Here is a 14,669-nt window from a genome sequence, read left to right as displayed (position 1 = left end):
CCCCAAAGAGATACTAAAGAAGGGAAAGGGACCTGTATGTGCCAAAATGTTTGTGGCAGCCCTGTTTGTAGTGGCTAGAAGCTGGAAAATGAATGGATGCCCATCAATTGGAGAATGGCTGGGTAAATTGTGGTATATGAATGTTATGGAATATTATTGTTCTGTAAGGAATGACCAGCAGGATGAATGCAGAGAGGACTGGCGAGACTTACATGAACTGATGCTGAGTGAAATGAGCAGAACCAGGAGATCATTATATACCTCAGCAATGATACTGTTTGAGGATGTATTCTGATGGAAGTGGATCTCTTTGAGAAAGAGAGCTAATTCAGTTTCAATTGATCACAGATGGGCAGAAGCAGCTACACCCAGAGAAAGGACACTGGGAGATGAATATAAACTGCTTGCATTTTTGTTTTTCTTCCCCGATTATTTATACCTTCTGAATTCAATTCTCCCTATGCAACAAGAAAACTGTTTGGTTCTGCACACGTATATTGTATCCAGAATATACTGTAACCTATTCAACATGTAAAGGATTGCTTGCCATCGGGGGGAGGGGGTGGAGGGAGGAAGGGGAAAAATCGGAACAGAAGTGAATGCAAGGGATAATGTTGTAAAAAATTACCCTGGCATGAGTTCTATCAATAAAAAGTTACTAAAAAAATACATGTTAAATATATTAAAGTATAAGTTAAATAATAACTTAAATAAAGTTAACAAAGTATACAATATATGTATACATGTCCATACAGTTATTTTGCTGTACAAAAAGAATTGGATTTTGAAATAGTGTACAATTAGCCTGTGAAGGAAATCAAAAATGCAGGCGGACAAAAACAGAGGGATTGGGAATTCTATGTAGTGGTTCATAGTCACCTACCAGAGTTCTTTCGCTGAGTGTAGCTGGTTCAATTCATTACTGCTGTATTGGAACTGATTTGGTTCATCTCATCGTTGAAGAGAGCCACTTCCATCAGAATTGATCATCATATAGTATTGTCTTTGAAGTATATAGTGATCTCCTGGTCCTGCTCTTTTCACTCAGCATCAGCTCATGTAAATCTCTCCAGGCCTTTCTGCAATCATCCTGTTGGTCATTTCTTACAGAACAATAATATTCCATAACATTTATATATCACAATTTGCCCAACCTTTCTCCAACTGATGGGCATACACTCAGTTTCCAGTTTCTGGGCACTACAAAGAGGGCTGTCACAAACATTCTTGCACACATGTGGGTCCCTTTCCCTTCTTTCAAATCCCTTTGGGATAGAAGCCCAGTAGTAACACAGCTGAATCAAAGGGTATGCACAGTTAAACATGTCACCTTTAATAGAGTTGCTTTGCATGAGCAGAGAAGGATGAGAGAAGGGAGATTGTCTGCAAAGAAAAGGGGGAGGTGGAAGCAAACGCAGCCAGAAGTAGACTCTGGTACCTGAGCAATGGCAAAGGCAAGGTTGGTAGGTTTGGTCCTTCCCCACTTGTCTCCCCACCCCCCACCTGATGGGAAGAAAGATCTTTTAGCTGCATTGGTGAGCCCCATGGTTATGAAACAAGAACAAATCTTTTGCTTAACTCAGGATGGATTTTGATGTTCTGGCTCTTCTCTGAAAGTAATGGAGCAATAATAAAAGAGGAGATAAATACCACATTTTCAGGGGGAAATTATGTTTTCAGAGTCCTTTGTTTCATATTTTAGATATTATTAGCCCAGTGAAGCGCTATAAGGTTCATCTTGATTTGCCATTTCCACTGGGGACCGGTGGTGGGAAGAGATGCTTTCCCATGCCATCCATTTCAAAAAATCTTGAATCTAAGGGAAGTCTCACTCCCCACTAGAGCCCGGTCCATATTGCCAGAGTCCTGCTTCTGATTCAGGCTGCCTCTGCCATTATTCTGCTCCTGTAGGTGCTGGGGACATGTGGAGAGCCTACCAGGACATGCGGGAAGCCAACTATAAAAATTCAGACAAATACTTCCATGCTCGGGGGAACTATGATGCTGCCCAGAGAGGACCTGGTGGGGCTTGGATAGCTGAAGTGATCAGGTATGAATTTTTGAATGGTCCTGAAAATGGAGCATATTTGGCCTATCTGGGGACTTCCAGAAGCTTCCAAAAGCTGAACTTCCTGAGGCTGCTCCTCTTTCTATTTCCCAGTGGCCAGAGCAGGGTCCTGAGCAGTAGCTTTCAGTCTTGTCTGAACAGCAGAGAAAAAAAGCAAGGCTTCACGTGCTGTCAATATTGACCTTGCATCAAACGAGAGGCAGCTTGGGGAGAGGATTTGTTTTTTTCTTTTAAAGCATTTTTTATTTGTAGTTATTCTGAACTTGTCTGACACCATCACAGGAACATTTCCATATAGAAAGAATAACAAAATGGAAGTCTTTATCTGTCACTGTGAATCTCTGTTATTGCCAATTGTAAAAGCATATTATCTATTCAATATGTTAGTCCCCAAACTGTCCTGGTTGTCAGTGTCTACCCATAAACTTCCTTCTGTTCCCTCTGTGCTTTCTTAGATGCTTCACTGATGCTTTTCTTTCTTACTGCTCTTCTTTCTTTTTTTTAGTAGTAGTTTATTTTTCCAAATACGTCTAAACGTAATTTTTAGCGTTCATTTTTGTAAGACTTTGTGTTCCTATTTTTTCTCCCTCCCTCTCTCAGTTCCCTTTTCCCAAGACAGCAAACAATCTGATATAGGTTATACATCTACAATCCTTTGAACTATTATTTCCACATTTTCATGTGCAATAAAAATCAGCTGGTCTTCTTTCAAACTCTCTTCTCTGACCATATTATTATGAAAACTTTCCTCCAAAACAAATTAATAATGTCAAAGCTAAATTAATACAGATATTTGCTTTGTTGAGAGTGTATATCTTATACTTCCCATTAGCTTTCTGTCAACATGTGAGAAGCACATTTCCTCACTGATCTTCTGGAGTTTTCTATGTTCACTGAGTGGAAATGAGGCCCTCGTTTTTCAAATTTCTTTCTCTTTACAATGTAGTATCCATTGAATAAATGATTTTCCTGGTTTATTCATTTTCTGTCTATACCCATTCATTGAGTATAGACCCAAGTAGTTTTCCAAAATGGCTGTACCAATTCACAGCTCCATCTACAGAAAACTAGTCTGCCTGCCTTCTATGGCCCAGCCCAGAATCATCATTTTCCTTTCTGGTTATCTTTTCCAGTGTGATGTAGATGAGGTGGAGTCTTAAATTATTGTAATGTATATTTCTTTTATTATTAATGATTTAGAATTTTTTATATGACTACTATTTTCTTTTTTTCTTTTGAGAACTTTCCATTCATAGTCTTGGACCATTTATCTGTTGAGCAAGGGCACTTGTTCTTATGTAACTCAGTGAGTATTGCAGTTATCTTGGACATCAGACTTTTATCACAAAGACTTTTTCCCCAGTTAACTGTTTCTCTTTTAATTTAGCTTCATCCCTTTTGTTTGTGCAAAAATTGTTCAGTTCTCGATAATTGAAATAGCCTATTTTTATCTCATTATTTTCTCTCCTGATTTGTTCTTGCACAAATTATGTTTTCATAATTTTCATGATTATGAAAGGTATGTCCTTCCATCTTCCTCTGAGTTGTTGATAATTTGGGTTTAATATTCATTTGAAACTTATTGTATATGTGCTGTAAAGCGTTCATCTAGATGTAATTTCTTTTCTTTTCTGAGGCAATTGGGGTTACGTGACTTGCCCAGGATCACACAGCTAGGAAGTGTTAAGTGTCTGAGGCTAGAGTTGAATTCAAGTCCTCCTGACTTCAAGGCTCATGCTCTATCCATTGTGCTACCTAGCCTCCCCATCTAGATCTAATTTCTGCCTAACTGCTTTCCAGTTTTTTCAACAGCTTTTGTTGAATAGTGAGATCCAACCCTACTTATTAGTATCTTTGGGTTTCTCAAATACTAAACTGCTATGCTTATTTATATTTTGTGTACTTAATCTGTTTTACTGATCAACTTAAAAAAAAAAAGTAGTATGAAAGAGTTATAACGATTATTCTTTTGTACCATAGTTTCAGAGCTAGAACTTGTAGGCCTCCATCTTTCCCATTGTTTTTTGTTACTTGCCTTGAGATTTGTCATCATCCATTCCTCCAAATGAGTTTTGTTATTTTTTCCCCCTAATTCTGTAAAATAACACTTTTTTGTAGTTCACTATAGTACTGAGTAAATCAGATCATTTAGATAGCATTACCATCCATTAACACAGACTAAGGGAAAATTATTTTCTTTCTTTAAAAAGCAGTTTAATTTTATTTTCATTTTTGAATTCTTTCCCACTCACCTTGTCTTCCTCCACCCCCTCAGAAAACAAGAAAAGCCCACTACAAATTTTATAAGCAAGCAAAATCAATTCCCTCCTTAGCCATGTGAAGAGGATTTCTAAGCCACTTATTCCCATTAGGCTGATTCTGGAAGGCAAAGGCTGCCTGGCAGGAGCTGAGTTGTGCACAGTACAGAATTAATCCCTGAGCCCCAGCTTTGGGGTGCCCGATTGCACGGCAGTACCACCAGCCAAGTGTCTATCTTTTTTTATTGTGTTACCCTCTTTCTCATCAGAGATGAGGGAGATGGAGACCCAGATGGGCAGATCTAGAGCCAAACCACTGATTTCTTTAAACTCCTTATCTTTCAGTGATGGTTGAGAATTCTTACAGGGAGGCAGCTTTGGCAGAAATGTGGAAGATTCCATGAAAGTCCAGGAAGCCAACAGATGGGGCCGAAGTGGCAGAGATCCCAATCGCTTCAGACCAGCAGGCCTGGATCCCAAATATTGAGCTGCTTTCTCCTTCTTGTGTCTTCCTGATATTTTTTGTGAGATACACTTGGAGTCAAGACCCTCCTGGGTGCAGATAGTTGTAGCTGCTGCCATGTAGACATCCAATCAATAAACAGCATTTTTAACCCAAAATGAGCCTGCCTGACTCTCTTTATCCCCAGGGTAATCCTGTTATCTATGACTCTTTGACCCTGATTGTAGTTCCTGTCAAACACCAATCATATATTTGGTCTTAGTGACCTTGTATACTTTCTAGTCAGTCTGAGCCTGGTCTTTGAGTCACTCTGTTCCTGATTTTTGTTGATGTCCTAGTCACCCAAGAGAATTTGTCCAACAGTATCCCGTGATAAATCTTGAGGAAACATAAAACAATAAAATTTTTGGAAAAAAATATAGGTCCACAACAGACTTCCAGTTGACACCCCATTGCTATTTCACTTGATGCTTTATTCTACATAATAATGCCATAAATCCCCTATTGTCCTGTTTTTCTTTGCCACTGATTGCTTGGATTCTCCATTTCTCATACTCAGCTATTCCCAATATCTACCTTCCCTTCTCCAATGACCAATCCTAGTGTCTAGCTTTATTGGTTATTGATTATTACCCTCAGTATTCTTTCTCTAGTACTTTGCTCTTTTGGGGATTTTTGCTTGTATAAGGAACCATTAGAGTCTATCTCTTATTATCCATTCTCCAATGTATATCTTTGGGGTTGTCCTTCAGTATTTCTACCATTACCAATTATTTTAAAATATTGACAAAATAGTGATGGCCTATTCATCTTAATACTTAGAATAACAACAATAATAATAACTAGAATTTATATGATGATTCAAAGTTTGCAAGGCACTTTAGAAACATTATTAAATTTTATCCTCACCTCCCTGGAAAGTAAGTGTTATTATTATTATCCACAATTTAGAGATGAGGAAATTCAGGCAGACAGAGGTTATATGACTTCTTGGTTAGTCACATAGCTAGTGAATGCCATGATCACATTTGACCTCTAGTCTTCCCAACTCTATGTCCAATTCTTACTCACTGAGCTACTGTCTAACTTTTTTCATCCTTTCTTTCTCCATGTCATATAACCACAGTTTTATGCTCAATCTGTGATATACAATATCTGCCATCACAGCAATCATCACTAATCTTGTTATTACTGAGTACACTTTCTCCTGGTTCTGCTCACTTCATATAGCATTGGTTCATGTTTTCTGGTCTTTCTGAAATCATCCTGCTGATCAGTTCTTATCGAACAATAATATTCCATTACATTCATGTGCCATAATTTAATCAGCCATTCACCAGCTGATGGGCATCCACTCAATTTCCACTTTCTTGTCATTACAAAAAGGGCTGCCACAAACATTTTTGCACCTATGGTTCCTTTTCCTTCTCTTATGATCCCTTTGGGATACAGATCCCAGTCAAAGGTTTGACAGCCCACCAAATGTACTCTTAATAGATTTTTTTGATGCTTCATTTAGACATTAGAGAAAACATTTTCCCATGGAACACTTTCTTAATTTAAATTTTATTTTTTATTATAGATTTTTATATACAAAATATATGCATGGGTAATTTTTCAATATTGACCCTTGCAAAACCTTCTGTTCCAAGTTTTCCCCTCCTTCCCCCCATATTCCCCCCAGATGGCAGGTAGTCCAATACATGTTAAATATGTTAAAGTATATGTTAAATACAATATATGTATACATATTTATATAGTTATCTTGCTACACAAGAAAGATCAGATTTAGAAAGAATGTAAAAATAACCTGAGAAGAAAAAAACAAAAATGCAAGCAAATAGTAACAGAAAGAGTGGAAATGTTATGTTGTGGTCCATACTCATTTCCCAGTGTTCTTTCTCTGGGTGTAGTTAGTTCTGTTCATTACAGATCAATTGGAACTGATTTGGATCCTCTCATTGTTGAAGACAGCCACGTCTATCAGAATTGATCATCTTATAATATTGTTGTTGAAATGTATAATGATCTCTTGGTTCTGCTCATTTAACTTAGCATCAGTTTATGTAAGTCCCTCCAGACCTCTCTGTATTCATCCTGTTGGTCACTTCTTATAGAACAATAATATTCCATAACATTTATATACCACAATTTACTCAGCCATTCTCCAACTGATGGGTATCCCTTCAGTTTCCAGTTTCTGGCCACTACAAAAAGGGCTGCCCCAAACATTTGTGCACATATGGGTCCCTTTCCCTTCTTTAATATCTCTTTGGGATATAGAGAAAACATTTTTGCATGGAACACTCTTGGCAGAGAAGTGGTTCTGGTGCAGCATCAGTTAAGTTGTATAATAAAGCTTACATAGGGAAGATAAAGCTGGATAGTAGTATGTATATAAAAATACCTGAGCTTTTTAGAGCAATATAGAACATGGATATAATTTGGTGTGGTGGATAAAGCACCAACTCTGAAGTCAAGAAGAACTAGACTCCAACTTGGTCTTTGACAAGAATGGATTTAAGTTACAGATGAAAAATGACACTGATGAAATCACTAGTCGAGATCCAATAAATTTGCAGTGGTTTCCAACCTTCAGCCAATTTTAGATTTGATGTAAGAAGAAATTTCCCTCTAATTAAAATGATGAGTGGAATAGGCAGCTTCAGGAGGTGGTGGGCTCTGAAGGCCAAACCTAAGAATTAGAATATAGACAACATATTTAGTTCATATTCAGTATTGGGTTGGACCTTTAAAGCTTCTTCCAACTCCAAAATTTTGTATGCTGGCAGAAAGTCATAGCAAAATAGAGTAAGCTGAGGATGATTTACTCATGCAGAAAGAAATAACATGTGAAACCACACTCTGAGACTGTGCCTTTGTTATCATTGAGGAGAAAATTAAATATAGATAAATGTACTTCAGTTTATCCAACAGTGTGGATGTCAAGTTGTATATAGGAAGCATTTTTATAAATCAGTATTTGAAAATCCTGTGGTTTTTTTTTTTTGTAAATACCTTCTAATTTATCAGTTTGAATCGAATTTTTCACTTATTAGAGTTACATTAATCCCACTATCCTTATGGATTTTGTATGGTTTTTAACTGCTTTATTTCTCTGACAATGTCATACACCATCTAATTTTTAAAATAAGAAGCAATACTCAACAGCCCACATAACAGAAGCACCTTAAGAAGATAACTCTTTTGGGTGACGGAAGATGGGGCATAGTGTAGTGGAAAGAACCCAGATCTAGAGTTAGAAGAACTGTAACTGTAATTTGGCTTATTGTTATTATGTTATTTATTTCAAATGCTATTGGATGAAATAATACATTTGTTTATACTTTCAAGTTACAAAGAGAATAATGGATAACAATAACTATTGTAATCTGTCTGACAAATTGCCCAGCTTTAGTGACTCTCCCCACATGCAGCTCGCTCGGTCTTTCTACCTGGATCCTGTTGTCACTTTCCACTCTGTCCAGAAGTCCCTGCCTCATCCCCTTACTCTGAAGACCTGCCAGTGCTCCCTTTTGCAACCGACCAGCTGATTGTGGAAAACTTGGGAAATCCTTGTTCGTTCCCTTTTCAGATGCCATATCCCTCTTATGGAAGATGTGAATACTTCTATGGTCCAACATTCATCAGAAAAAGAAATGAAAGGGAGAGACAGAGAGTCAAGTGTGTCAGTGAAGGTTATGCCCAGCTTCGTCATCACCTGCCTGAGGAATATCTGGAGAAGCGCCTCAGTAAAGTTGAAACCCTCCGATCAAGTACATTAACTACCTGCAGTCTCTGCTTTACAGACATGAAGTGGAAGGCAAGAAGAAGCCTGCGAAAGGTCAGGCTATTGTGGCAACTACCAGTCACCAGATGGATCTCATTTTTGCAATTGTGTAAATAGGGCCAAAGTCTCAAGAAATCGTTTCCTAAGGATACAGTGTTTACAGAATCAGACCATGTCTCTTACCAAACTTTATACTTTTCTTCTTAGGATGCTATTATCAGATACAAGTTTTTAGAGTTCATTTACTTCAATCCCCTGTCTGAATCTTACCTTATGTAGGATGCCTGGTGAGGGGTCATAATAAAGAATTTTTGTAAAAAAAATAATTCTGCAAAATTGATTGATATATTTTTGAAAATTTGGCTACATGCATTATATCACATCTGTGAACCTCCCATCTCTTCTAAGGAGTAAAAGGAATTGTCTTATTGTATTTCTTCTTTGAGACCAAGTTAGTTCTTGGTAGTTTTGCAGTATTCAGTACTGATTATTTTGTAGCAGTTCATTCCACTTACATTGTTGTCATTTTGTATATTGTTTTTCTGGCTCTGCTGATTTTTGTTCATTTAAATATTTTGTTACTTCTCTATTCATTATGTGTCATTTCTCATAGTATCACATTCAGGCACACAGTGCTTTTAGCCATTCACTAACTGATGGGCATCTGCTTTGTTGCAGTTCTTCACTACCATGAAAAGTTCCACTATGACTATTTGGTGTGTATGGAGATTTTCATTTAACAGACTTTCAGTTTTTTTTTTAAAGCTGTGTTCTCCATGTTTAGCCTATATAGGATTGCTGACTATCTTGGGAAGGAGAGAGGGAGAAAAATTTGGAAAACATTTTTTTACAAAGGTGAATGTGGAAAACTATCTTTGCATGTATTTGGAAAAATACTATTAATTTTTTAAAATCATAAATGGAAACCAAGGCAATGAAATCAGTTAGCAAATGGCCAGTAATAAAAAAATAATTTAATGTTATGTTATTTATTTGAAATGCTGTTGTATGGCAGAAAGTCATGGCAATTTACAATAACCCAACTTCGTAAGGGTTTAGCTTAACATCTCCAGGGCCTCCTCAAACGCTTCTCAGATTCCTTCACCATCCTGCTAACACTCTCGTGGCTCGGGCTGGTTTACTGTCCTAGAACAGTCTCCCACCTGGCATCTGATTTGGGAAAGGCGGTGGACACGCCTATTTTCCTCAGAGAAGTCTCTTGCAGACCCACACACCACAATTCCTCTGTTTACTGTGTTTTTCAGCAACAGACAAGAGGAGAGCCTGGGGACTCATGGAAAGGAGGCAAAGCGCGGCTCGGCGTCGGGCTTGGCTCAGAGCGCTGTCTCTTATGGGATCAGTCGTGGTGGGGGACTCTTGGGAGCGAGCGAGATTAGTGTCTCCCTTTAAAGCGGCAGAGCTCGTCTCTCTCGGCCCCAAGAGAAGTAGAGGCGGGAGATGCGCTTTGGGATGCTGTGGGAGCCCGGCTTCAGGCAGCGGAAGGAGCATTCATTTGCTGACCGAAGACCAGCGTTCGGTGCTTGCATTTGCCGCTTAGTTTGTATCCGGTCGGCCCGGAGCCGAGGAGCCCTGGGTCAGATTTGACCTCAAATACTCGCTGGCTGACAGGCCCCAGTTTCTGGGCCGAGGAAACTCCAGGACGGGGAAGCTGATATTGGCAACGGGCTCGTGGAGCGTCTGAGTGACTGGACGGCCACCTTTTTGGGGGCCCTTTAGCCTCTGGACTGCTGTGAAAAACGGGGATTGGGCTAAGTGACCTGAGGTCCCTCCAGCTCTAGTCTGTCAGCCTGTCAACTGGGAAAACTGAGGCCCCTTCGCCGGCCCCTTCGTTGCTTCCCATTACTCCCCACTTTCATTCCGTCCCAGCGCAGGCTGGAGGTGGGGGTGGGGAGGCGTCTGAGGTCACGGTATTTCTGTCCAAACCTCCCTGACTCCGCCCCGTCCAGCTGCTGCCGCGCCCCCATTGGCCGGAGTTTCAAGTCCGCACATGCTTGGAGAGTCTTCGGGAAGAGCGTTCCAGCTGGCCAAATCTCCTTGTCAACCCGCCTAGCCCGGCCCCTTCATTGCCCCCAATTACTCTCCACATTCATTCGGTTCTTAAGGGAGAATTTCCTCTTTGTTCTTGGAGGCAAAGTCTGGGGCCGACGGAGAAAGCGGCGACATATTTGGACCTCTGCTTTAGAAAATCACTTCGGCAGCAGAAAGGAGAATGGATTGGAGCAAAGACAAGAGTTGGGACAGACAGACTGACCATCGGCTATTGCAGTTGTCCAGGCGTGAAATGATAAAGACCGGCGCCAGGGTCTTTAAGTATTTAAAGATGGCAGTGTCAGAGGAGAGAAGGGGGGGCGTACCTGAGAGATGCTGCAAAGGTAAAAATCAATAAGCTTTTGTGACAGATCGGATATAGGGTGTGAGGGACGGTGAAATGTCAAGGTAAACACCTCAACTGTGAGCATGGGGGATTGCACGGGTCGTCGTGCCGTTGATGGTCATAGGAAATTTTGAAAGGATGGAGGGTTTGAGGGAAAAATAATGAGTTCAATTTTAGAATTAGATCATTTAGAATATCACTTGTAGGTGATTAAAAGGTAGCAAGAGATCCAGATTGGAGAGAGATTAGGGCAGGGAAGATAGATTTGAGAATCATCAGCATAGGAATGATAATTAAATTTAAAGGACCTGATGAAATCACCAAATGAAGTAGCCTTAAAAGGGAGAAGAAAAGAGCACAGAACAGATGTGGGACCTGAGGGACACCCATGGGAAGAGGATCCAGCAAACAGACTGAGGAGGGAAGGTCTGAGAGAACTGAGAGAGAATGATATCCTAAAAAACATAGACCGAGGAGAATATCAAGTCTGATCAATAATGTCAAAACTGGGGAAGGAGACGGGGAAGAGAGAGAAGTGAATTCCTAACTAATGAGGAAGCCACAAAAACAATTATCAGGAACTATTTCTTCCTCTCTTTCTAATAAATAAAACTGGCAATTTAAATAATATGAAGGAATAGTTATAAAAATATAAAATGCCCAGATTGACAGTACAGGAAATAGAATAATTTTAAAAATAGGTCACTATTAAATTTCTTACCTTTCTGGGGCTAAGGAGAAGTTAGAAATATTGTGGGTTTCTCTTTTGTTTTGGTTTTGGTTTTGTTTTTGTTTTTTGCAAAGCAATAGGGGTTAAGAGACTTGCCCAGACTCACACAGAGTAAGTGTTAATTGTCTGAGGTCACATTTGGACTTAGAGCCTCCTGACTCCAAGGTCTGTGCTCTATCCAGTGTGGCATCTAGCTGTCCCATACTGTGTATTTCTAATATTTTTCTATAAAGTCTTCAATCCAGATTTTTCATTGTGATTCTGAAGAACCCAATTCCTTTATCCTCTTTCACTTTCCCATCTATAAGGAAGTCTCTGTTCCATACGTTTTATGTTTTCCATCAATATTCTGTTTCAGCCAATCCCAGAAGTCACACTATAGACTCATTCATTACATTTGAAGCAAACTTTGGTTTCTAGGATTCTCACAAATTTCCCACTCCTCCCCCATTGCTCTCTTTGCTTCCTGACAATTGTCAAGCTCGCCCCACATAGAAGAAATAGCTTCATTCTTTGCTTGGATGTTTATTGAACACAAAGCATGAGTCTAAAACAGAGAGAGCAGATGCTCCAACCAGGTGGCACAGAAGGGAGGGCAGGGAGGGGAAAAGAGGAGGGAACAAATCATCTCAGTATTTGGGGTCCAGACCAGCCGGCCTGAACCGTTTGGAGTCTTTGCCACTCCTGCCCCATTCATTTACAAATTGGTCTGCTTTAGAGTCTTTGCCACTGCTGCCAAATTGCAATTCTCTGCCATCACTGGAAAACAGGAAGGTAGAAAATAGATGAAGCAACAGGTTTTGTATTAGGGGATATAGAAAAGGATAAGGAAATATCATCCCATAGTGAGGTTTTATGGAGTTTCATCTTCTGCATATTCAAGGAAAGCTGACATGGGGATTGATTACCTGATCGCTTTGGCTTCCCCAGCAGGTCCGCTCTGCGCAGCATCAGAGCTCCCACGAGCATGAAAGTATGTGTCTAAATTTTTCAAGTTCCCTCTACGCAAGTCACCAAGAAACCTCCATATGTCCCTAATACCTAGAAAAAGACTTCCTTGAATCAAACAGAAAGGTGGACCAATCATATAAATTCAGATTTAAAGTTTGATATTGAGGTAGCTAGTTGGAATAGTGGACAGATAGTGAAGTCAGAAGAACCCGAGGTTAAATATGGCCTCAGACACTTAACATTCCTGGTTGTGTGATATTGGGCAAGTCATTTAACCCCACTTGCTTCAGGGAAAAAAAAAAAAAAGATTGATCTTCCTGGGTTCTCCCTAGCTTCTGGCTGCCTCTCCCTAGTTTGATGGTACTCGTGGAAATAGTATGTGGAAATAGATTACCTACATTACTAAAAAAATAAAATTTAGCGTTTCTAACACCGAATTTGAAAATACAATTTAAAATTTGCCATTTTTGCCCCAGTTTAAATATTGATCAGGTTGAAAATTATCCATGTGTATATTTTGAAAATAAAAGGCTTAATTAAAAACAACAAAAAATATTGACCAGTATCCATCTGTAGCTTGATCTAGCTCTTCATTATAACCTGTATGGCTGGTGAATGGAACTATAGACTCTTTGCATTTAGGGTCAGCTCCATTTGCCCAAACCCTTCCAGTGCCCTGGTATAAGGTTCTGTATTTCATTGCAACTTCTCTCCATTCCTGACTTTTGTCTTTTTCAAAGAAGAGGCCTGTTTTTGTGTAGACCACTAGCCCATTGTGGTGGTCCTCTTTCTTAAGCTGGGCAGCAGAGCCCACCTGATAAACTCAAATACTGATACTACCAAGCCCCAAAGCACCGAGGCCCTGGCTTGTATTGTCCAGTCATTGTTCCCAATGGGGAACTTGTGGTGGGAAATTCTCCTTCACAAGGACTGGCACCTGCTCTAGACCTTCATCTTGGAGAGGTGTCTGGGCACGCAAAGGTTAGGTAATTTGCCCAGGATCACAGAGCCAATGGTTTTAGAAGCAGAATATGAACTCAATTCCTCTGGATTTCCCTTGCACCTTGATAAATATTAAGACTCGAAAAATTACATGGTTACTGTGGAAATGTGTCCAATTAATATATAATGGGAAACTGAAAGAACCCATCTTTTTACAGATAGAGCTTACCTTGAACAATCTGCTTTAGCGCACCTGCACAATCTCTGAACCAACTTTTGCTCTGAACACAGTGAACCACAGAGAAGAGGAGGATGACGGTGATGAGCTTCATCTGGTCAGATGTGCTGTAGTTTAGGAAGAAGATGATCAGGGAGAGACAGCAAAGCCCATCGTTTCCCCTGTGACAAATATTTTAAGACCAAGGAGCCTACTTTCTCATTTTCTTTTGTTGTCATATAAATTATAATTATTTGGCATTTGAAAGATCTAGAAGCACCTTATGGAAAATTTTTTCTCACCTATCACCTATTTTTACCACCCACTATAAACCAACTCTGAGAGAGATGCATTTCCCTTAGTTTATTGGGATCATTGCTAAAGGTAATCATAAAACATGGTTCCTGCTCATGAGAATCTTTAAATCGAGTTGCAAAAAAAAAAAAAAAAATCTATTGAGAATAGAAGCGGAAAATGGCTCATTGAGATTTGAACTCACTTGTGTGTTCTCTCTCTCTTCCTTCCTGATCTGTAGGGAAGCTGAGGGGAGGAGAAGTTTAGTGGAGGAGAGGGCTGTTATTTATCCCAGTCCATTATTCAAAGGAACCAATAAGAAGCCAGCTTCAAAAGCAGAGCTTTGTAATTTTGGAGATTCTCACACTGGCATCTTTCCAGATTGCACAACCAAAATCTTTGATTTCTTGACTCTTTTTTAAAATTTATTTTTATTTTTTATTTTTCTTAAAGTAATTGTTTTTTTTTTAAATAACATTTTACTGACAGAACCCATGCCAGGGTAATTTTTTACAGCATTATCCCTTGCACTCACTTCTGTTCCGATTTTTCCCCTCCCTC

The 14,669-nt window shown here is 39.5% G+C and overlaps 1 protein-coding gene, 1 long non-coding RNA gene and 1 pseudogene across 3 annotated transcripts in view; 1 reads left to right on the top strand and 2 right to left on the bottom strand.

Annotated features, from left to right (window-relative positions):
- LOC127541035 (uncharacterized) overlaps positions 1 to 14,669 on the bottom strand; it is a 116,607-nt gene that overhangs the window by 8,376 nt on the left and 93,562 nt on the right. The window contains exon 2 of one of the 2 annotated variants that reach the window (XR_007948354.1): positions 9,553 to 10,297. The exons of the other annotated variant lie outside the window; for it this stretch is intronic. This is a non-coding gene — a long non-coding RNA (uncharacterized LOC127541035). Of the gene's footprint in view, positions 1 to 9,552; positions 10,298 to 14,669 lie in introns of those variants that run through there. 2 annotated transcript variants of the gene reach the window in all.
- On the top strand, positions 8,032 to 9,458 carry LOC127541030 (achaete-scute homolog 3-like; annotated as a pseudogene).
- LOC127541032 (serum amyloid A protein-like) lies at positions 12,214 to 14,393 on the bottom strand. Its single transcript, XM_051966092.1, has 4 exons — positions 14,314 to 14,393; positions 13,827 to 13,942; positions 12,613 to 12,745; positions 12,214 to 12,463 (listed from the first exon to the last, which is right to left on the bottom strand). The coding sequence occupies exons 2-4, from the start codon at positions 13,927 to 13,929 to the stop codon at positions 12,334 to 12,336; spliced, it is 366 nt and encodes a 121-aa protein (XP_051822052.1). The 5' UTR covers positions 13,930 to 13,942; positions 14,314 to 14,393; the 3' UTR covers positions 12,214 to 12,333.

This window comes from Antechinus flavipes, chromosome 6 (genome assembly GCF_016432865.1).
Source record: "Antechinus flavipes isolate AdamAnt ecotype Samford, QLD, Australia chromosome 6, AdamAnt_v2, whole genome shotgun sequence".
In the NCBI taxonomy this organism is placed as follows: Eukaryota; Metazoa; Chordata; class Mammalia; order Dasyuromorphia; family Dasyuridae; genus Antechinus; species Antechinus flavipes.
Note: the sequence above shows the minus strand (reverse complement) of the source record. Positions and strands in the feature narration are given on the sequence as shown.